At 46.2% G+C, this 22,048-nt stretch overlaps 1 protein-coding gene and 1 long non-coding RNA gene across 2 annotated transcripts in view; both read left to right on the top strand.

Annotated features, from left to right (window-relative positions):
• Positions 1–22,048, top strand: part of LOC148130344 (uncharacterized) — a 469,114-nt gene that overhangs the window by 174,187 nt on the left and 272,879 nt on the right. The gene's annotated exons all lie outside the window — the stretch shown is intronic.
• SERPINH1 (serpin family H member 1) lies at positions 5,404–21,363 on the top strand. The gene is made up of 5 exons (XM_026690236.2): positions 5,404–5,595; positions 14,444–15,090; positions 16,215–16,313; positions 17,025–17,257; positions 17,902–21,363. Exons 2-5 carry the CDS (start codon positions 14,469–14,471, stop codon positions 18,202–18,204), a joined length of 1,257 nt encoding a protein of 418 aa, XP_026546021.1. The 5' UTR covers positions 5,404–5,595; positions 14,444–14,468; the 3' UTR covers positions 18,205–21,363.

The raw sequence follows: 22,048 nt of genomic DNA, 5'->3' as shown, positions 1-22,048 counted from the left end.
CCCAGCAAGTTGTTGGAAGCAAATCGTGGATTTATCTGGTATCGTCGAGGCTCATCTGTGTTCCCGGCGTCTTCCCAACCGTGTGAGTTCTGCCATGTTTTCAAGTCTGCAATTCCTCCTCCTGCCCTGTCGAGTTAATTACTGCAACTTGGTTTGTTTGGATTTTTAGTTACGATTTGTACGTACCTGGTTTTGGATTGAATTTTCTACAGTTAAAGGCTGTTCCTGGGAGAGTTTTTTCTCCAGCTGAAGGTAACCAGGACATTGGGGGCAAAGTTGGAGATAATCAAAGGGACTCTTCTTGCTTATTGGACTGTGTTGCCTTTGTGCCACGCCCCTTTGGGTCATCACACCTGGTTGGATCCTGTTTGCCTTCTGGCCATCGTGTTAGTTAGAGCAATTTTACGATGAGTGGGCTTCGATTCCATCATCCCCCAGCCCAGCAAAGCTGAATTCTGGGCATGGAAGTCCACCCAGTTTAAAGTACCCAAAGTGAAGAAACTTTTAAGAATGGGAACTGAAACCAGGAAAATTCCACAGAAGGGCTTTGAACCCAACTTTTGGAGAGAGGACGGAACTTGCAAAAGGAGGACTGTCCTCCCTAAAGGAGGACGGTTGCTCACCTTAATTATAGCTCTACCTGGAGTAGATCTTCTTTATGTCAAATAGACTGGCCTAGGCCAGAGTAACGGCCCATTAGCAAAGGTGGGTGGCGGCGGCTGAGTTTCTACCTCTTTGTGGTGAGCTTCCGCTTCTACATTTCTACTCTTCTTCGGAGAAATATTCTGCCTTTTAAATATTTTTCTAGGATATTTCATTTTTCTAGGAGAGGGGTGGGTGCTAACTTCCTACACCTTCACTTTTCACAGGCTTTTTTGGGGTTCTGTAATCGACCAGTTAGGCTTTCCAGAAAATTCCCCATTTTCCCGGCCTTCTACTCTGGGATGCCGGTGGTGGGTGTCTTCCTCGAACAAGGATTGGTTTGAGCCGTGGAGAGAGAAAAAGGCAACCCACCAATGTGGGTTTTCCAGCTCAGATGATAGCTGGGCTTCACACACACACACACACACACACACCCATTCCTGGCTGTTCTCCGGAGATTGTATATAGTTCTTGTTTCCCTTAACTCTTGCCCTTCCAAAATTTGGGAAGGCTCAAGAGGGATCGAGGGGTCTTGAGCAGAGAAGAAATCCATCGATCAATCAGAATAGGGTTGGAAGGGACCTTAGAGGTCTTCTAGTCCAACCCCCCCCTGCTCTAGCAGGATTACCCTATGCCTGTGAAGGCAAATTTATGGCACGCATGCCAGAGGTGGCACGCAGAGCCCTGTCAGTAAGCACACACAGAGTGCGGGGAAAACAGCTAGAAAATTTGGCCAAAAACCAGGCTGTTTTTTGGGCCGCTTTCAGGCTGTTTTTCAAACCTTTTGCCGGGCTGTTTTCAGATAGTTTTTGGGCCGTTTTCAGGCTGTTTTTCAAACCTTTTGCCGGGCTGTTTTCAGATAGTTTTTGGGCCATTTTCAGGCTGTTTTTCAAACCTTTTGCCGGGCTGTTTTCAGATAGTTTTTGGGCCGTTTTCAGGCAGTTTTTCAGGGCTTTTTCGGGCCGTTTTCAAACCATTTTCTGGTCTGTTTTCAAGCCTTTTTGGAGCTGTTTTCAGACCAGTTTTTCCATGCCATTTTTGGGCCGTTTTCAGGCCATTTTGGGGGTCATTTTCAAGCCTTTTTGGGGCCGTTTTCAGGCTGTTTTGGGGGATTTTGGGGGGCCATTTTCAGGCTGTTTTTCAAGCCGTTTTCAGTGCATTTTCAGGGGCATTTTCAGGCCGTATTTTGGGACATTTTCAGGGGTGTTTTGGGCCCAAAACCAGGCAGAAAACACCTCCAAACAGCCTGAAAACACCCCCCAAAAGGGCCAAAAGCTTCACTCTTTGAACAACCATACTTCCTTCCTTCCTTCCCTTTTTTCTTTCACTCCCTTCTTCCTTCTTTCCTTCCCTTTTTTCTTTCACTCCCTTCTTCCTTCTTTCCTTCCCTTTTTTCTTTCACTCCCTTCTTCCTTCCTTCCTTCCCTTTTTTCTTTCACTCCCTTCTTCCTTCCTTCCTTCTCTTTTTTCTTTCACTCCCTTCTTCCTTCCTTCCTTCCCTTTTCCTTTCACTTCCTTCCTTCCCTTCTTTCACTTCCTTCCCTTTTTCTTTCACTTCCTTCTTCCTTCCCATTTTTCCACTTCCTTCTTCCTTCCTCCCTTTCCCTTTCTCTTCCTAACTTAACAATTGCTGCAATTTGTTTAAAAAGTGTGACAAAAACAATCATAAAATTGGGCACAATTCTCTTAATAAACTTTCTTTTTCTTTTCTTTCCTTTCTCTCTCCCACTCCCTTTTTTTCTTTCCTTTTTCCTTTCCTTTCCTTCCTTTCTCCCCCTCCTCCTGCCTCCTTCTTCCTCCTTCCTTTCCTTCCTTTCTTTCTTTCCTTCCTCTTCTCCCTTCCTTCCTTCCTTCCTTCCTTCCTTCCTTCCTTCCTTCCTTCTTTTCTTTCTTTCTTTCTTTCTTTCTTTCTTTCTTTCTTTCTTTCTTTCTTTCTTTCTTTCCTTTCTCTTTTCCTTTCTCTTCTTCCTTCCTTCCTCACTTAGCAACTGCGGTGTTTTACTTAACAATTGTGGCAAAAAAAAGGTCCTAACTCATTTAACAACTGCCTTGGTTAGCGATGGAAATTTGAGGACCGTCTCACAGCCTTTTCCCTCCGAGGCTTTGATGGCCCGACAACTTTTGGAGTGTCCGAAGATGCTACTTAGGATCGCGGGATCTGAGAGCACCGATTCATAGAGCTGCCCTAAGGATGCTTGCTGGTTTACAATATTTGTGGGATGGTTTAAATTTGGGGAGGACCATCCAGAACTGGGGGAATCCAGCAGGAGATCCGTTATGTTAAGAGGAAAGAAATACACACCCAGAGCTCTTAATGTATGTATGTTCTAAATTTTTTTCGTCCCTTTTGCAAAAATACGTTTCGTTCCTTTTGCACAAACTTTTCACTCTTTTAGCAAACTCCCCACCCACCAGACGAAGTGGAAGACATCATCCAATGGTTGCAACCCACGTTGCACTAATCCAATTTTTTTTCTTTTTTTCTTTTGCATTTTCCATGTGAGTTTCCCCCTCGGTTTTCCAGAGGACAAACCTGTCAATTCTGGACTTTTTATTTTTCATCGCACCGCACAGTCAGCCAGATGTTCAGGCTGGATTTAGCACTTTGGATCCACCCCTCTGAGTCCTTCTCAAGGATCTGGGAGAGGCAATTGGGGATGTTAGATGGGGTTCGGCTAAGCAGTCAGGATTCTGGCAGTTATTTCCCCAATTAAATCGTGAGTCTCGAGCAAGGGTGCGATTCAACCTGTGTTACTACCGCGTTTGGTGACTATGGAGAAGAGCAACTAAGAGGATCAAAGGCCTGGAGACTAAAACATAGGAAGAATGGTTGGAGGATTTGGCTATGGCCAGTGTAGAGAAAAGAAGAATTAGGGGCGACAAGATAGCATTACACCAGCATTTGAGGAGCTGACCCAAAGAAGAGAGGGTCAAATTATTCTCCAAAGCCCCTGAGGGCAGGACAAGAAACGATGGATGGAAACCAATCATGGAGAGACGCAACCTGGAATTAAGGAAAAACTTTAATAAAGTACAGTTAACCAGTGGAACAACTTACCTTCAGAAATCGCGGGCGCTCCGTCACCGGAGGTTTTTAAGACTGGACAGTCATTTGTCTGAAATGGTAGAGGGTCTCTCGATTGAGCAGGGGGCTGGACTAGAAGACCTCTATAAGGTCCCTTCCAGCTCTATCCTGATTCTGACGGGGGTTTTGTCAATGCGAATGGTGTTCAAGGGGTGCTCCAGTATTAGAATAGAACAGAATATAGAATAGAATATAGAATAGAATATAGAATAGAATATAGAAAAGAATAGATAAAATAGAATAGAATATAGAATAGAATAGAATAGAATAGAATAGAATAGAATAGAATAGAATAGGATATTGGGATGTAGAATATAATAGAATAAGAATGAATAGAATAGAATAGAATAGAATAGAATAGAATAGAATAGAATAGAATAGAATAGAATAGAACAGAACAGATAAAATAGAATAGAATATAGAATAGAATATAGAATAGAATAGAGAATAGATAAAATAGAAAATAGAATAGAATATAGAATAGAACAGATAAAATAGAAAATAGAATATAGAATAGAATAGGAGAATAGAATAGGAGAATAGAATATAGAATAAAATAAATAAAATAGAAAATAGAATAGACTAGAATAGAGAGAATAGATAAAATAGAAAATAGAATAGAATATAGAATAGAACAGATAAAATAGAAAATAGAATATAGAATATAGAATAGAATAGAGAATAAAATAAATAAAATGAAAATAGAATAGACTAGAATAGAAATAGAGAATAAAATAGAAAATAAAATAGAATAGAACAGAACAGAATAGAATAGGGGAATAGAGAATAAATTAGAAAATATAATAGAATAGAATAACTTTATGGTCACTTTGAATATACACTAATACATTAAAATGAAATTTCGTTGCATGCAGTTCTCAAAGGATATATATCCAATATATGCTACATAACCATGCCTGAATAAATTACGAAATAAATAAACAAATATAAAATTATGTGCATACCCAGGCATATTATATGACACAGAGAAGCAACACAGTCTTATTATCACTGCAGTTCCATGGTGCTGCTGCTCCTTGCAAAGCCCATCATCCATGACGGGCTGTGCCTTCTCCATCCCATATCCCCAACACCAACCCTGCAGGTTGGCCTTGGGGCAAGAGAGGGTGAGAGCGAAAGCTTTTTTTGGGGGGGGGGGTGTCTTTTAACCCGTGCCCCTCCCTGCACCCCACACCCAGCTTCTCCCCCTCCAGCGCTCTTCCTCCTGCTTGGGCGGGGGTTGGACTAGATTGACCTACAAGGTCCCTTCCAACTCTGTTCATCTGTGACTTACTTTATGACCAGTCCAAAAAACCCTTGTTCCAATTTACGATTCGGGGAGGCGTGGGAAACGGTTGGGGACCCCCCTCTCCATCGCCCCATCTCCTAACTCGCGGGGCTGTCGGAAGTTACTCGGCGTTGCAAACTCCGTGCAGCGCTTACCCTGGCTTTGCAAAGCCCCGCAAGCTTGCGTTTGCGAAGATAAAAGAGGAGGCAGAGGTCGCAAAGCGGAGCAGTTCTATTTGGAAGAGACTCTCCCGCTCGAGCGAGGGAGGAGGGTTGGGGTTGGACTAGACGACCTCCCGGGTCCCTTTCCCACTCTTATGAAATCCGTCCGCGGAGGCTTTGCAACCCGAGCGGCGTTAGGACCCGGCCGAGGCGAGGAAAGGCGGGGAGGGGCTCCTCTGGCAAGAGGTCTTTGGAGAAGTTCTCCCCCCCCCTCCCCGACCATCTTTCCAGAAGTTTCTCCGGCCCTCCCCCTTATATAGCCCCCTTGGCTCCGGCGGCGGCTCGGCCCGAGGAAGTTAGTCCGGAGAGATCTTGCCGGGGCTTTTTGCAAGCCAGGCTCGGCCGTTGCAAGCACCGAGGTGAGAAGGGACCGGAGGGGAGGACGGGACCAGGGCCGGCCGGGCTTTGCAAGGCGCTGCTCGGCCCCGGGAGCGGCGGAGATTTTGGTGGGGGGGGGGGTTTGCAACGGTTGTTTTTGTTTTTGTTTTTGCATTTTTATTTTTTTTGCAATTTATTTTTAATTTTTTGCAAGTTTAAAAAAATGCATTATTTTTTTGCAAGGACTTTTTAAAAAATGTTTGCAAGGGTTTGGGGTTTTTTTATTTTGCAAGTTGCCGGCGCCCGGTCCGCTTGGCAAAGTGGGGGTGGGGACTCTAATGGGACAAAGCGGAGCGGAGTTGCAACCCCCCGGCTCTCCATCGGGGAGAGGGAGGAATGTCCCATCGTCCCCTCCCGATCTGGGCATGGTAGGGATCCTTGTTGCCCCCAACCCGTGCAAGGCATGTTCCATCATCCTCTCCCAACCTCCTCCTCAGTGGCGTGGCCCATCATCCCCTCCCAGCCCGTGCAAGGCATGTTCCATCATCCTCTCCCAACCTCCTCCTCAGTGGCGAGGCCCATCATCCCCTCCCAGCCCGTGCAAGGCATGTTCCATCATCCTCTCCCAAACCTCCTCCTCAGTGGCGAGGCCCATCATCCCCTCCCAGCCCTTGCAAGGCATGTTCCATCATCCTCTCCCAACCACCTCCTCAGTGGCGAGGCCCATCATCCCCTCCCAGCCCGTGCAAGGCATGTTCCCTCATCCTCTCCCAACCTCCTCCTCAGTGGCGAGGCCCATCATCCCCTCCCAGCCCGTGCATAATATGGCCCATCATCCCCTCCCAGGAGCTGCATGGATTAACCCATCATCCCCTCCCAGCCCGTGCATGATGTGGCCCATCATCCCCTCCTAGGAGCTGCATGGATTATCCCATCATCCCCTCCCAACTTATGAATGGCCATGTTCCATCATCCTCTCCCACCCCGTTCATGGCGTGGCCCATCATCCCCTTCCAGCCCCTGTATAGTATGTCCCATTATTCCCTCCCAGCCCCTGCATGGCATGCCCCCATCGTCCCCGCCCAGTCGGTGCATATGTCCCATCTTACCAACCCGTGCATGCCATGTCCCATCATCCCCTCCCCAGCCCCTGCATAGTAGGTCCCATCATCCCTTGCCAATTGGCGCAAAGGGGAAATGGGACTCTTTCCCTCCTCGCCTCTCCCTTCCCAAGGCCCCCGGACCCGGAAAACGCGGGTGGAAAAAGCGCTCTTGGACGCGCGTTCCCTTTGCTGGCTGCGTTCACACGACACGTGGACCCGAGAGTCCCTTCCCCTGGCGCAGCCTTTCCAGCCCGGGACACGGGGGGCGGGGGAGGCTAGGATCTCACCGAGGGAGGAGACTGGGAGCTTCCCGGATCTGCCCGGGCTTGCAAACTCAATGCAAAGGGATGAAAGCGCGCAGAGATTTGACTCGGAGGATTCCCGGGGTCGGCTGGAGATCCGGCGGGTGGATTCCCCGGGGCTTTGGCTGGGGTGGCGGGGGAGAGAGAGCAAATGCCTGTGTGGAAATGGGACCCCCCCACTTGCTTCCCCCCACCCCCTTGCGCGCAAGAGAAAGGCGATCCAGACGGTGGAGATGCGCTGATTCTTTGCATTCAGCTCCCTGGGAATTTTATTTTATTTTATTTTGTGTGGTGGTGGGGAGACTTTTGGCTCAAGCAGAGAATGTTGAAGGGTGGGGGGGCGATGTATGGTTTCTTTTAGAGGAGGGGCTGGAAAATGCAGAGTAGGGGGAGGAAAAAAAAAACCAGATTTAAATGGGTTGCATTCACAGGACATATTAGAGCAAAGAGCAGAAAACTTTCTCTTGCATCAGTTCTCCCAAATCAAGCCATTCCTGGGTTTTCCTTTATGCCTAAAAATAAAACGCACAAATGGCATTTATGAAGACTTTTAATTCAGCTGGATAGGCAGGTGGAAGCTGGCTAGTCTCTAATAAACCAGGATTGCTTTCCCTTTGAAGAAGTCTGCTTGTTCCTGGGTTTTCATTCAGGCTTAAAAATAAAATGAACCAGGGCTGCAACAAATGGCATTTATTAAGACTTTTAATTCAGCTGGATAGGCAGGTGGAAGCTGGCTAGTCTCTAATAAACCAGGATTGCTTTCCCTTTGAAGAAGTCTTCTTGTTTCCTGGGTTTTCATTCAGGCTTAAAAATAAAATGAACCAGGGCTGCAACAAATGGCATTTATTAAGACTTTTAATTCAGCTGGATAGGCAGGTGGAAGCTGGCTAGTCTCTAATAAACCAGGATTGCTTTCCCTTTGAAGAAGTCTTCTTGTTTCCTGGGTTTTCATTCAGGCTTAAAAATAAAATGAACCAGGGCTGCAACAAATGGCATTTATTAAGACTTTTAATTCAGCTGGATAGGCAGGTGGAAGCTGGCTAGTCTTTAATAAACCAGGATTGTTTGCCCTTTTAACAAGTCTGCTTGTTCCATGGTGGCTAGGAGCTGGGTTGGGAAACCCTGATCCTCAATTTGGGCTGGGACTGGAGCTTATTCCAAAAGGAACATATTTTGGAAAAGCAAAGATGGATAGCGCTGACGCTAAATAAGGTTTATTTCTGATTATATTAAACCAGCATTGGTTGCTTTGATTTAGAATCTTTTGCATGGAGGTTGGCTAAGCTTAATTTAGCTCCTGGGGTTTTATTTTTAATTTTGCCCTCTGCAAAAGGGCTGAGAAGACTGTCCTGACATCCAAGCATCCAGAAAATGAAGCTGACCTAGATGGAAAAATAAAAGTTAGGATGCCTTTTATGCAGGACCAATAGAAGGTGGGGTTTTATTCACGCAAAAAAAAATTAGAAAAGAAAGAGATCAGTTTGGGGTTAGTGATTCTTTGGTTAAGCCGGCCTGGGGTTTATTCCTATTTTTGCTGATAACTTTTCATACACTGGGTGGGAAATATAGTTTTAGCAGGATGCCTTTAAAAGTGGAAAGGGTCAATTTAACCCTGCAGGCTGTTTAAATAGCAAACTTAATCTCCCTTTTTTTTTTTTGCCTTGGACAGAGGGAAAAAAAGGGCAGAAACGAAGGTTCCCTTAGAAGAAATAAAGAATATTTAAACTGGTTAACCAATTCAAAAAATGCCACTCTTAATACTGACTGCATGTAAACCATTTTGCTAAACCAGAATTTTCTTTGTGATGGAGGAGGCAGTTGATTGAACATAACAGATCCTTATGTGTCTTTTGTTTTAATGTTTGATTTTAGCTTTTAGGTTTTCATTTAGATGTAACTGTAAGCCACCAAGAGTTTATAGTAAGATGGGCAGCCAATAAATTTTAGAAAGAAGGAAAGGATGGGAGGCAGGGAGAGAGAGAGAGAGAGAGAGAGAGCTAGGAGAGAGAATGGGAAGGAAGGAAGGAAGGAAAGAAAGAAAATGAATGGATGGACAGAAATTGAAGGAAGAAAGATGGATGGATGGATAGAAATTTGAGAAGGAAGGAAGAACAGGAAAAAATGGGAAGGAAAGAAGGGGAGAGTGGAAGAAAGAAAAAAAAAGAGGAAAAAAAACCAAGCAAAAGTTGTAGAGTAAATTCTGCAAATCAGAACTATGTGGATATTTTGATTTTAAAGTGAAGTTTCTTAGCTTTCAAAGTTGGGAAGAAAAACACAGAAAGCCTTCCTACTCTGCAGAAATAGAAACAAAGATTATTTCTCGAAAATTCTTTCTGAGATTCCTCCCTCGCGGGCTGCATTTTTGCTAAGCAGAACTAGCCTGAAGACTTTTTAATTTTGCAATGAAGGCGGGTCGCAGAAATAGGAGGGAAAGAAAAAGGGAATAAAATAAATGGGCTTTGATTTCTGTTCAACATCCTCTTCCTGCCCGACAGCTTGCATTATAATCATGCGCTTTGTCTCCAAATTTTTCCAGGCTGGGCCTTGCCTACGTGGCATGGCCATAGCGTGGGGGTAGGCGTGTGGGGGTGGCCCACTGGGGTGGCTGGGAACATCTGCAGCCATGTTGCAGCCTGAATCTGCTGGAAGTTTATTTTTTTTCCTTTTCTGTGTGGGCGGGCTTGTAACTGCAAAAGGATGCTAACTTCGAATGCTCACTAAATGAATGGTTGTAAATCAAGGACTACCTGTATTTAAAAAAACAACAACAACAACCCACCTTATACTTGCTGGACACCCGGGAAATCCGGTGCAAAAATATTTCCTAAAAAGTCATATTTTCTAATCTGGTGGGTTTTTATTAATGGCATGCTAATCCCATTTTGGGGATTGAAATTGTTTTAAGGGCAGAGAGTCAACCAGTAAAGTTTTAATCCAGATTTTCATCTCCCACAAATGACCCACAAAATAAGTCTTGAAAACTACCATTAACAAAAACATACCAATGGTTTTTGAAGTTAAAGGCGAAAGCCCTTGCTGGAAAAATGCAAACCTTGAATTACAGAGGGAACTCAGAGATCTTCTAGTCCAACTGCTGGCTTGAGCAGGAATTTACCAGTCAGCTAAATTGGTCCAGACTCTGCAAAGAGACACATTTTTTTTGCACATGGCATGGATGGGTTGGTGCAAACACAGGAGGCTGTGCGTGCCTCTAGTGGCCTCCAGGGCAGATTAACCACCTTGGGCATCCTGATTGCAAATCCCAGGCTTCCTTGATCCAAAAATCCCACATCCCACCAAGATAGATAATTGAAACCAGAAATATTTTTATTAGGGATTTTAAAACAAAAAAAATGGCAAAAAATGCTATATATTATACTCCATATACTAACAGCAGCAAGAATTGACTTTGCCCAAAACTGTGAAAATACTTTATGATTATAAAGAAGACTTTGGGAATGTGCCAAAATCGATAGGTTGTCAATGGAATTTAAAAACAAAGAGGAGACAGAATACTATGAGATCTGGAATTTATGGTACATTGGCTTGGAAGGTAGACATCAAATGAATAGAGGAAAGATAAATAAAAAGGTACAATGGAAGTTAATAATATTCCTTGCAATTAGGTATCCGTTTGTAATATATCAACTTGGATGAAAATTTGTGTCACATACCAATGTAATAAGTGTGAATGATTGTGCATTCTACATAAGTTTGAGAGATGTCAAATTGAGTGAATACTGTCTTGCTCATGTTGCAATAAGCGGAATGTTTTCTTTTATTGTCATTGTGTAAATATGTTCAATAAAGTATTTTTATTAAACAAATAGACAGACCCAAGCCTTGCATTCCCCCACCCCCAAAAGGGCATTCCTCTTAATTTCAAAGTCATTGGTACATTTCTTTGTAAGTCTGAGTTCAATATGCCTCTGCAAGAGAAGCTATAACCGTGTCTGAATGCAACTAATTGCAATTAATTGCCAATAAAACTAAATTAATTGTAATGCAACTAAAAATTGAATTGCTACAAAGAAGAGAATACCTCCAAGGTCCCTTCCAATATATATATAGTATATTGGGTATGTTTAGTTTAATGATGAGGACTAGGGGAGACATGATAGCAGTGCTCCAATATTTGAGGGGCTGCCACAAAGATTAAAATTAAATTAAAATTACTCTGCAAAGCACTTAGAAAGCAGGACAAGAAACAACGGATGGAAACCGATCAAGGAGAAGAGAAGCAATTTGGAATTAAGGAGGAATTTCCTAACAGTGAGGCTAATTAATCAGTGGAACTACTTACCAGAAGTTGTGGGTGCTCCAACACAGGAGGTTTTTAAGAATGAATCGGACACCCGTTTCACTGGAATGATACAGGGTCTCCTGCTTGGGCAGGGGGTTGGACTGGAAGACCTCCAGGGTCCCTTCCAACTCTTATCCCATTATTTCCTGTAAGGTTCTGCAGCTGAGCACCCTTCAGGCCCCAGTGAAGGAATTTCAGAAGCTTTCCTGAACAGGTAACAGCATGCTATGGATGCTTTTCCAATTGCTCAGCTTACAGCTAGTCCTTGACTTAACGCTGATAAAAGTCATATAAATGTTGGCTCAGTTGTGGCCGTAAAGCCGAGGACTAGCAGTAACCAGTCTGCATTGCCTTTTTCCCCTTTGACTGCTCCGAATTTAAAACAGGGCTGCTTTGTTCGAACTGCTGACCGTTTGTAGAAAAAGCCTTCCTATAAAGTCTTCTAATTTGTTTTTTTAATGTACCCGACCAGCTTGAATGACCGACGGTGCATAAAATTGAAATTCCAGCTCTGCTGCTGGCAGCTGAATTGGTTTATTGTGGGTCACGGCTGAAGCCTGCAGGGTGTGTGTGTGTGTGTGTGTTTGGGTTGGGACTAGTCTGGAGAGCTGGGTGGAGAACGCAATTCTACCTTTTCTCTGGGATTCTCTTGACTCGGTTAATGGCCCCCTTTTTATGCAAGGAATCCGACTTAATCTTCTCCCTTGGCATGGTGCCGCAGCTGAGGTGGTATTGCAGGAAAGGGAAGGGCATCGTTTTGGCAGGGATACCCTATTTCCCCCAAAATACGACCTCCCCTGAAAGTAAGTCCTAGTTTGATATTTTTTTTACACGTGCACCCGATATAAGCCCTACCCCTAAAATAAGCCCTAATTAAGGTCCCATCCACTCCAAAGTGGAGGAGTAAAAATTAAGCTAGGGTGGGGATAGGGGGTGTGGAGCTGCCCTACTACTTACCTTTGGACAGTTGTAGCCAGGCCTCGCGCACCCCCAACACCTGCCTTGCCAGCAGCAAATCTCCTGCCACCAGCAAGGCTTCCCTGAAGGCCTCTGGAGCTGAGAACAAAGCTCTGGATCGATCCAAAGCTCCATTATCAGCTGCAGAGGCCTTCAGAAAAGCCTTGCCGGCCATAGAAGAAATTCCTGAAGGCCTCTTGACAGCGAAAAGGAGGCCAGGAGCGACGTGCGCAAGTGAGGTTAGTCAGTGGATGACGTCCCCCGAAAATAAGACCTGCTGCCTTTTTTGGTGGCCCCAAAATATATAAGACAGGATCTTATTTTTGGGGGGAGCACGGTAGTTAAAATTCTACAAGGCGATCCTCATGCAGGTATGGTAGTCCTTGGCTTGCAACTTCAGTCGAGCCCAAAATTTCCGTTGCTAAGCCGGACAGTTCTTAAGTGAGTCTTCCTCCGTTTTACGACTTTTCTGGCCACTGTTGTTAAGTGAATCAGTGCCATAGTTAAGTGAATCTGGCTTCCCCATTGATTTTGCTTGTCAAGGTGCGATCCTGATGGAGCCCAAAATGTATGTGAAGTCAGAATTGTTACGTCTCTTTTGCCCCGTTTTACGACCTTCCTTTCCGCGGTTGTTAAGCAAATCACTGCAGTTGGTCAGTTATTTGGTTGTTAAGTGAACCGGGCTTTCCCCTTGGACTTTGCCGGTCAGAAAATGGCCAAAAAACAACAACAAATTGATCGCATGACCCTGGGACGCTATGACCGTCATAAGTATGAACCAGTTGCCAAGCGTCTGAATTTTGATCACGTGATTGTGAGGGGATCTTTTCTGGGCTATAGTCACTGCTCCATAGTTACTACTACCTTTCGCTCAAGTTGTAAAACCAAGTGGGTGTGTGGCAGGGAAGTGGGGAAAAAATATTGTGAGTCTAGCTAAATCTTTTAATTCAGGGGTCTTCAAACTTGACAACTTTTAAGAGTTGTGGACTTCCACTCCCAGAATTCCTGCCTCCAGTCATGTTAGCTCAGGAATTCTGGGAGTTGAAGTCCACAAGTCTTAAACTTGCCAAGATGGAATACCCTTGGGATAGATAGAGACAGACAGACAGAATAGAGAGATATGGAGATAGAAGATAGACACTGTAGAAATTCAGGGCTCTTCAAACTTGACAGCTTTAAGACTTGTGGACTTCAACTCCCAGAATTCCTCCTCCAGTCAAGTTAGCTCAGGAATCCTGGGAGTTGAAGTCCACAAGTCTTAAAGTTGCCAAGTTTGAAGACCCTTGGGATAGATAGATAGAGAGAGAGAGAGAGAGAGAGAGAGAGAGAGAGAGATACGGAGACAGAGATAGAAGATAGATACTGTAGATCAGGGGTCTTCAAACTTGGCAACTTTAAGACTTGTGGACTTCAACTCCCAGAATTCCTCCTCCAGTCAAGTTAGCTCAGGAATCCTGGGAGTTGAAGTCCACAAGTCTTAAAAGTTGCCAAGTTTGAAGAGCCCCTTGCTTTAATTCTTTAATTCTGCAAAATACCCAACTGTAGTAGTGTAATCCTGGACGCCCCCTAGTGGAGTATCAGGGGAACAGACTCGAGCCAGAGCAGCTTCCTGTAGCCTCTGTAATTTGGCCTTACTGCCTTTTTTTACAGCCAGGCAGTTCCAGGTGTTTGGGGACTACAGCATCCATCCCTTACAGCCATGAAATGCTGCTAGGAGGAAATATTATTACGTACCTCCGGGATTGTTTTGGGAATATGGTCTTTACGAAATGCAATTTATTAACTTTAACTAAGCATTAACTTTATTTGATGTCTGCCTTCGAACTCTGCCGTGTATTTGATTTCCCCTCTTGGATTATAAATGGCTTGGACTAGAAGACCTCCAAGGTCCCTTCCAATTCTGTTTATTCTATTCTCTATTCTATTGTATTCTATATTCTATTCTAATTCTATATTCCTGTCCTATTCTATTCTATATTCTATTCTAATCAAGGAGAGAAGCAACTTAGAACTAAGGAGAAATTTCTTGACAGAACAATAAACCAATGGAACAGAAGTTGCCTCCAGAAGTTGTGGCTCTTCCATCACTGGAGGTTTATAAGAAGAGCTTGGATAGCCCTTTGTCTGAAGTGGTGTAGGGTTTCCTGCCTAGGCAGGGGGTTGGACTAGAAGACCTCCAAGGTCCCTTCCAACTCTGTTTATTCTATATCTCGGTTCCTCGTAGGTCTGCAGGACTGCGCTCCGTTGTCATGGATTCCACCTGGTTGATCCACCTTCTCGCGCTCTGCGCACTCTCCACGGCGGTCCCCTCCGACGACAAGAAGAGCGAGAAGCCCACCCCGAAAGAGAAGAAGCTGACCGAGAAGGCCACCACCTTGGCCGACCGCAGCGCCATCCTGGCCTTCAACCTCTACCAGGTGATGGCCAAGGACAAGAGCTTGGAAAACATCTTGGTGTCCCCCGTGGTGGTGGCCTCTTCTCTGGGCTTGGTGTCCCTCGGAGGAAAGGACACGACGGCCTCTCAAGCCAAGGCCCTCCTTAGCGCCAGCAAGCTCAACGACGACTACATCCACAGCGGGTTGTCCGAGCTCTTGACTGACGTCAGCAACGCCACGGCCCGGAACGTCACCTGGAAACTCGGCAGCCGCCTCTACGGCCCCAGCTCCATCAGCTTCGCGGAGGACTTTGTGAAAAACAGCAAGAAGCACTACAACTACGAGCACTCGAAGATCAACTTCCGGGACAAGCGGAGCGCCCTCAAGTCCATCAACGAGTGGGCGGCCCAGACCACCGACGGCAAGCTGCCCGAGGTCACCAAAGATGTGCAGAAGACCGACGGGGCCTTCATTGTCAACGCCATGTTCTTCAAACGTGAGTCTGCGTGGGTGGAAGGAGAGAGTGGAGGGGACGTGGCGGAGAGTTGGCGGTATGGGTATCGACAGGCGGATCGGGAGGTCAAGATGGAGACGGCGGCTGCCGTCTTTCCTTGTTTTGATCCCTCCTTTCCTGTGGTTGAGTCCACTTGGTGGCCACTCAGAAAGTAATACGACGCTTCATTTGTTCCTTAGGAATGCATCTAGGACAGTGGTGGCTAATCTTTTTGGGCTCCTGTGCCAAAAATAGTGCGCATGCTTTCACGCTCGCACTCCAGCGCCCAGAAGTCAATGCACGCCCCCTCCCCACACCCCCTACGCATGAGTGCACAATCCCTACCTACCATCCCCTGCGCCTCAAAGCTGATTTTTGGCTGGTTTGAGGCCTTTTTTGGCCTTCCAGAGGCTTGAGGAAGGCCTTTGCAGGCCGAAAACTAGGCCCGTTTCGTCACTTCCGGTATTTTCGGAAAAAAAACAGGAAGTGATGAAACTGGGCTAGTTTTCAGCCTGCAGAAGCCTTCCTCAAGCCTCTGGGAGGGCCGAAAAAGGCCTCAAACCAGCCCAAAGTCAGCTGTGAGGCGCGCACATGCGCAATCAGGTAAGTTTGCCTGCAGTTCGCATGCCGGCACAAATGGCTACGTGCCACCTGTGGCACACGTGCCATAGGTTCGCCATCACAGATCTAGGATAAGGTTTTCCAACCTCGCCCCCTTTAATAGGGGGGGAGGGGTGGGGGAGAGACTTCAACTCCCAGAATTCCCCAGCCACAGTCTTAAAGGGGTCGAGGTTGGGAAACCCTGATCTAAAGTAAACCCGTTTTGCAAACTTCTTTTTCCATTGTTGCCTTTTTTCATTAATCGTCATCATTTTATCAATTCCATAATCCCTTGCCGGGGTGGAGTCTGGGCAACTGAATGGAACAAGCAGAGTGTTTTAATGGCCGGATGCCCTTCCTGTCACCAGTGCGGAGTTTTGTTCAGGAGATATATTCTCAAGTGTGCCCAGAGAGAGAAATATCTGCCTTCTACTTCGGATCGAACTCACAGCCTTTTGATTGTGCGGCGATTGTGAGGCCACCACTCGTTGCATTTGTCATTCATGCCTGTTTTGTTTTGTTTTAAGCGCACTGGGATGAGAAGTTCCATCACGAGATGGTGGACAAGCGTGGCTTCATGGTGTCTCGTTCCTACACAGTCAGCGTTCCCATGATGCACCGTACAGGTAAGGAATCCTGGATTGTTGTTATTTTTTTAAGTTCAAGGGAATTCCTCTCCAGCAAAGTCCCGGCAAACAAGTCTTTCAAGAGATTGCACAACTACAGACCTTTGTCAGGCTTGGAGAGTTGCCAGGCCGATAATCTTCCCAACGCCACTCTGTAGCAGACAATACTCGGCAAGGAGTTAGGAACAGATCTTCACCCTAATGAATTGAACGAATTGTCTCCTGCAAACCCCCATTCCCCTTTCGCTCCTCTTTTATTCCCCATGGGAGGGGCCATTCCCCATCCACCTGAGCCTTTACTCAGGAGTCGACCCTTATTCCTTAGCTGTTCCCTTCTTCTGGCAGCTCTGTGCATGTGCACTGGGAACAGGCTCCAGCTATTCTTCTTCCCCACTGATCTCTGACTCCGAAGGCAGCTGATAACTGTTGAACGGCCCTGGCCTCATCTCTGCTTCTGATGCAGAGCCCTCGTCAGAGCCTTCCCCAGACTCCAGGACGAGCCCATATTCCTCCTCACTGTCTGAGTCTGCCGCCAGCTCCACTGACCATTGGCGGGCCACAACACCTTGGTCCTTCTTTTCATTAAACTAGACACCCCCAATTCCAGCAAAAGCATTCTTGGTACGTTTTAACCTCCAGTCCCCTGATCGCCTCAGTTGCTCTTCTCTGCAGGCTTTCTGATCAGCCCACTGATTCTAAACTTTTGTGCAGGGTTGTACAAGTACTACGCGGACGAGGCGGAGAAGCTGCAGATCGTGGAGATGCCGCTGGCCCACAAGCTCTCCAGCCTGATCATAATCATGCCGAACCACGTCGAGCCCTTGGAACGCCTGGAGAAGCTGCTCACCCGGGAACAGCTGCAGAGTTGGCTGGGCAAGCTGAAGCAGCGGTCAGTGGCCATCTCCTTGCCCAAGGTCAGCCTGGAGGTCAGCCACGACATTCAGGTGAGCATCCTCAGCTCTCCAGTGGGAATAAGAGGGGGAAGGGACCCTGGAGGGTCTTCTAGTCCAACCCCCCTGCACGAACAAGAGACCCTTATACCAGTGGTGGATAACCTTTTTGGGCTCTGTACCAAAAATTGCGTGCAGCGCAGCTCGCAGCCAGAGGCAACGCACCCACCCCTGATTTTACTGCCACCCGGCCCTGGTTTGAGGCCTTTTTCGGCCTCCCAGAGGCTTGAGGGAGGCTTCTGCAGGCTTTGTAGGCAAAAAACTAGGCCCGTTTGGTCACTTCCTGTTTTTCCGGAAATACTGGAAGTGATGAAACGGGCCTAGTTTTCGGCCTGCAAAGCCTGCAGAAGTCTTCCTCAAGCCTCTGGGAGGCCGAAATAGGCCTCAAACCGGCCAAAAATCAGCTGTGAATTGCACATATGCGCAGTGAGGTAAGTTTGCCTACAGCTCGCATGTCGCCAGTAATGGCTCTGCATGCCACTTCGGTACACGTGTCATAGGCTCGCTGTCACGGACCTACAACTTTGGGCTCCGTTGTAGTTGTAAGTCGAGGACTCCCGAACTATAACATCGCAGAAGTTCATCCAATGGTTGATCAGGGGAAAAAATCAGATCCCTTTCTCTCTCTCCCTGTTCAGAAACACCTGGCCGATCTCGGCTTAACCGAAGCCGCGGATAAGAACAAAGCTGACTTGTCCAAGATCTCCGGCAAGAAGGACCTCTACCTCTCCAACGTCTTCCACGCAGCGGCTCTCGAACTGGACACGGAAGGCAACCCCTTCGACACTGACCTCTACAGCCGCGAAGAAATCCGGAACCCCAAACTCTTCTACGTCGACCATCCCTTCCTTTTCCTGGTCAAGGACAATAAGACCAACTCTGTCCTGTTTATCGGCCGGCTGGTGAGGCCCAAAGGAGACAAAATGCACGACGAATTGTAGTTTGTAGCACGCCGGGTTTCATGCACGGCTCTTTTGATTTTTATTTTCTCTTTTTTTTAAAAAAAGAAATGAGACAAATTAGGTGCCTTTTTTTAAAAAACAAAGCGAAACTGGTACTCCTGTAAAACAGAGGTCTCCAAACTTGGCCACTTTTAAGACTTTTTGGACCTTCAACTCCCAGAATTCTCCCCAGCCAGCATCACTTGCTCTCTTGTAATCCCTTCCTCTGCAATCTCTCTCCACTTTAGGAGGTTGAGAGAAAAAAAATAAACAGACATGGCTGGCTGGGGAATTCTGGGAGTTGAAGTCCACAAGTCTTAAAGTGGCCAAGTTTGGGGAGCTCTGCTCTAAACCTTCGACTTGTTAAATTTTATGGGGGTTCATAAGATGGTGAGATACGAAGTAGGAACGAGGGAAGTGGCGGAAGGACGGAGGGCTTAATTCTCCAGCACCCCTTTCGAATCCCACTTTGGTTTATACAGGTAGTTCTTGACTTACGACCAAAATCGAGCCCAAACATTCCTGTTGAGTGATTATTTTTTGGCTCCCATTTTACAACCTTTCTTGCCACCGTTAAGTGAATCATTGCTGCTGTTAAGTAAGTAACACGGTTGTTAAGTGAATCTGGCTTCCCCGTTGCTATTTGCTGGTCAGGAGGTTGGAAAAGGGGGCACTGCGACCATCGTATATATGAGTCGGTTGCCATGCAGTTTTGATGGCGTGACCGTACAGCTGTGAAAAATGGCTGGAAGTCATTCCCCCCCCCCCCCAACTTGGAACGGTCAGTAAACGGAATCGTCGTAAGTTGAGGGCTACCTGTGGTTTCTGTGTGCCCTGGAAACTTAAAATGCAGTCCAAGATTTACGAAGGGGTGCGTGTGTGTGTATGTAATTCATGTGCTGTCTTCCAGGAACAGGGATCTCTCCAGCTTTTAGGATCTTTTCTTTCTAAAGCTAATGGCACATTATCTTTGAGCAACGAAACAAGATGGCTAAATTGGCCAGTTAACTGAGTTTGGGGTTGTGAGAGTGTAAGCATGGGAAAGACAAATTTAAAAGGCATTTCTTACCCGTTTTGCCAGGTCCTCGCTGCTGTGCAAAACCCACAATTTACATTTTTTTGAGAATGCGGTAGTCCTCTGCTTATGACCACCATGGGCTAAGCCAGTGGTGGCTAACCTTTTTGGGCTCCTGTGCCAAAAATTGTGCGCGCACCTGTGTGCTACCACCCAGAAGGCAATGCGCACAACCTCTTACAGCCCCTGCGCATGCACGCAATCCCCCCCCACCACCTGGACTGTTCCTCACAGCTGATTTTCCGGCTGGCTTGAGGCCTTTTTTGACCACCCAGAGGCTTGAAAAAAGGCCTGTTCCATCACTTCCGGTATTACAGGAAGTGATGAAATGGGCCTATTGTTCGTCTTGCAAAGACTTTTTTCAAGCCTCTGGGAAGTCTGAAAAGGGCCTCAAACCAGCCGATAATCAGCTGTGAGGTGTGTGCATGTGCAGTGAGGTAAGTTTGCCTGCGGCTCACTGAATAATAGGCCCATTTTGTCACTTCCGGTATTACAGGAAGTGATGAAACGGGCCTATTATTCGGCCTACAAAGGCTTTTTTCAAGCCAAAGCGAGGCCGAAAAAGGCCTCGAATCAACTGAAGATTAGCTGTGAGGCGCGCGCATGCACAATGAGGTAGCTTTTCACTGCGGCTCATGTGCCGGCACATATGGCTCTGTGTGCCACCTGTGGCATGCGACCGTTAAGCGAGTCTGTCCTGAGTGTATAACCTCTTTGGCCAAGCAAATCCAACTGCCTGGAATGTTTTTTGTCAGAAAGGTTGCAAATGGGAGACCTGACTCTTCCCAGATAAGGACTTGGGGGAAGCTGCAACCGTCATTCATACAAGCCAGTTGTCCAAATTTTGTTCATATTGACTGCAAGGAAGCTGTGATGGTTGTGTCAGGAATAATTTCGAAGCCACTGTACAAGCGGTCGTAAGTTTTGAGGACTGCCAGCCACGGTTACCTGCCTATTTAAGCAAGCAATATAAAACTCTGCAAAGAGAGAATTTTATACCTTCCCCAAGTGTTTTAAAACCTAGACTTTAAACAAGGAATTGAGGAATCTTGGCTTACCGCGAGTGTTTCACTTACTATTTAATTCTTTTTAAAAGCATTGACTTGACTCCACTGATTTGAGGCTATCCAGGCACACACACACATTAATATTTAAAGTCCTTGCTGAGTGAGAGTATTTGCATTTTCAGTTTTATGAAACATGATGGTTTTAGCCTTAGAGGGGAGCCAAGTCAAAACTGGTGGATGTATTTCCGAGAAGACCAAATGGTGATTTTTTTTAGATTTAAACTGATGTTTTCCGCTCCAGCATTGGGGAAAATTATGATTTGCTGGTGTTTTGATGTAGTTTTCTGTTTTGTTTCTTTCTCAGTACTTTGGACCATAATCCTCCAAGCCTTCACTTGGCTGGAGGGGATAATGGTGTTGCCATGCCCATTGAGGGAATGAGATGAGGGAGAGAAGATGGATGGAGAAATTGTACGAGTGTAGTAAATAATGCAGGAGTTAGGAAATGGGGGCCTTGATTAAAACTGCAAGGTAAATGTGCAGACTTTTCGGAGTTAAACTGAATATTCCCAGTTGAATGCATATTTCTACCAATGGTGATATACCTAGAATGTGCCTTAACCAGGTGTTAGTAAGCAATTCAACAGGTGTATTTGCAGAGCAGGCTAAACCTGGTTTCTTGGTGCAATACGACTGCACCAAGCTATGTGCACTAATTCACAATTTGCAGCAGTCCTGCACAAGAGTAAATTTGGGAAGATTTTAACTTTTGCAGATTTAAGATGAAGCAGGTGTCTAAATTTAAAGGGCCAGACTCAGATAAAACAGAAAAATAAGATGCACGCAGCCTCTTGTCGCCTGTTTCATGCCTTTCCCATGTTACCTGTGTGATCAGCCTCTCAGGAGGGTCTTTTGGGGAGACACAAGTCAAATCTGACACAGAACGGCACTGCAGGGCAGACGGGATGACGGTGCTATCCACGGGTGAAGGGTGAATTAAGCCACGTTGGTGTCTGTTACTCACCACACACAACTTCGTTGTTGTACAGTTTTTGCAATAAAATATTTTTCAGTGAACGGCTGTCTTGACGTACTTTGGTGGGAGAGGGCATGTAGCAGCAACTGGCAAACGGCAGCTTTGGAGGGCAATAGGAAATCTCTCTTCTCTCCCCCCCCGCAACCTTTCCAAAGCACTGAAAAAGAATGAAATGAATGTTGTTTCCAAAATGGGAAAGGTTGGCATGTGCTGTGAATACATCTGAATTTGGCTGGGCTGGGAAAGAATGCTCCAGGACCAGGAGATCTTAACTGGCCGCTTTTGAGACAGGTGGACTTCAACTTCCAGAATTTCCTAGTCAGCACATGTGGGCTTCAACTCCCAGAATACCCCAGCCAATGTGTGAACTTCATTTCCCAGAATTCCCCAGCCAGCATGGACTTTCAACTCCTACAATTCCCCAGTCAGCCTGAGAAGCCTTCAACTCCCACAATTCCCTAATCAGCATGGATGGACTTCAACTCCCAGAGTTCCCCAGCCAATGTGTGAACTTCATTTCCCAGAATTCCCTAGCCAGCATGGACTTCAACTCCCACAATTTCCCGTCAGCCTGAGAAGCCTTCAACTCCCACAATTCCCCAATCGGCATGGATGGACTTCAACTCCCAGAGTTCCCCAGCCAACGAGCTGAAGTCCTGAGGTTGAGAAACCCCTCAAAACCCCAGTTCAAGTTCTACCAGCAGCTATGGAAATTGAAGGGGGGCG

Source organism: Notechis scutatus, chromosome 5 (genome assembly GCF_049901735.1).
Source record: "Notechis scutatus isolate UNSWTSFEM ecotype Mainland chromosome 5, rNotScu1.2, whole genome shotgun sequence".
NCBI lineage: Eukaryota > Metazoa > Chordata > Lepidosauria > Squamata > Elapidae > Notechis > Notechis scutatus.
This window is presented reverse-complemented; position numbering and strand designations above follow the sequence as displayed.

Excerpts from the sequence above, each read along its gene's own strand:
- SERPINH1 (XM_026690236.2), top strand. The coding sequence starts at position 14,469 with ATGGATTCCACCTGGTTGATCCACCTTCTCGCGCTCTGCGCACTCTCC. Across the intron at positions 16,314-17,024 it reads TCCCATGATGCACCGTACAG|GGTTGTACAAGTACTACGCG; the intron begins GTAAGGAATCCT and ends ACTTTTGTGCAG. Across the intron at positions 17,258-17,901 it reads AGGTCAGCCACGACATTCAG|AAACACCTGGCCGATCTCGG; the intron begins GTGAGCATCCTC and ends CTCCCTGTTCAG.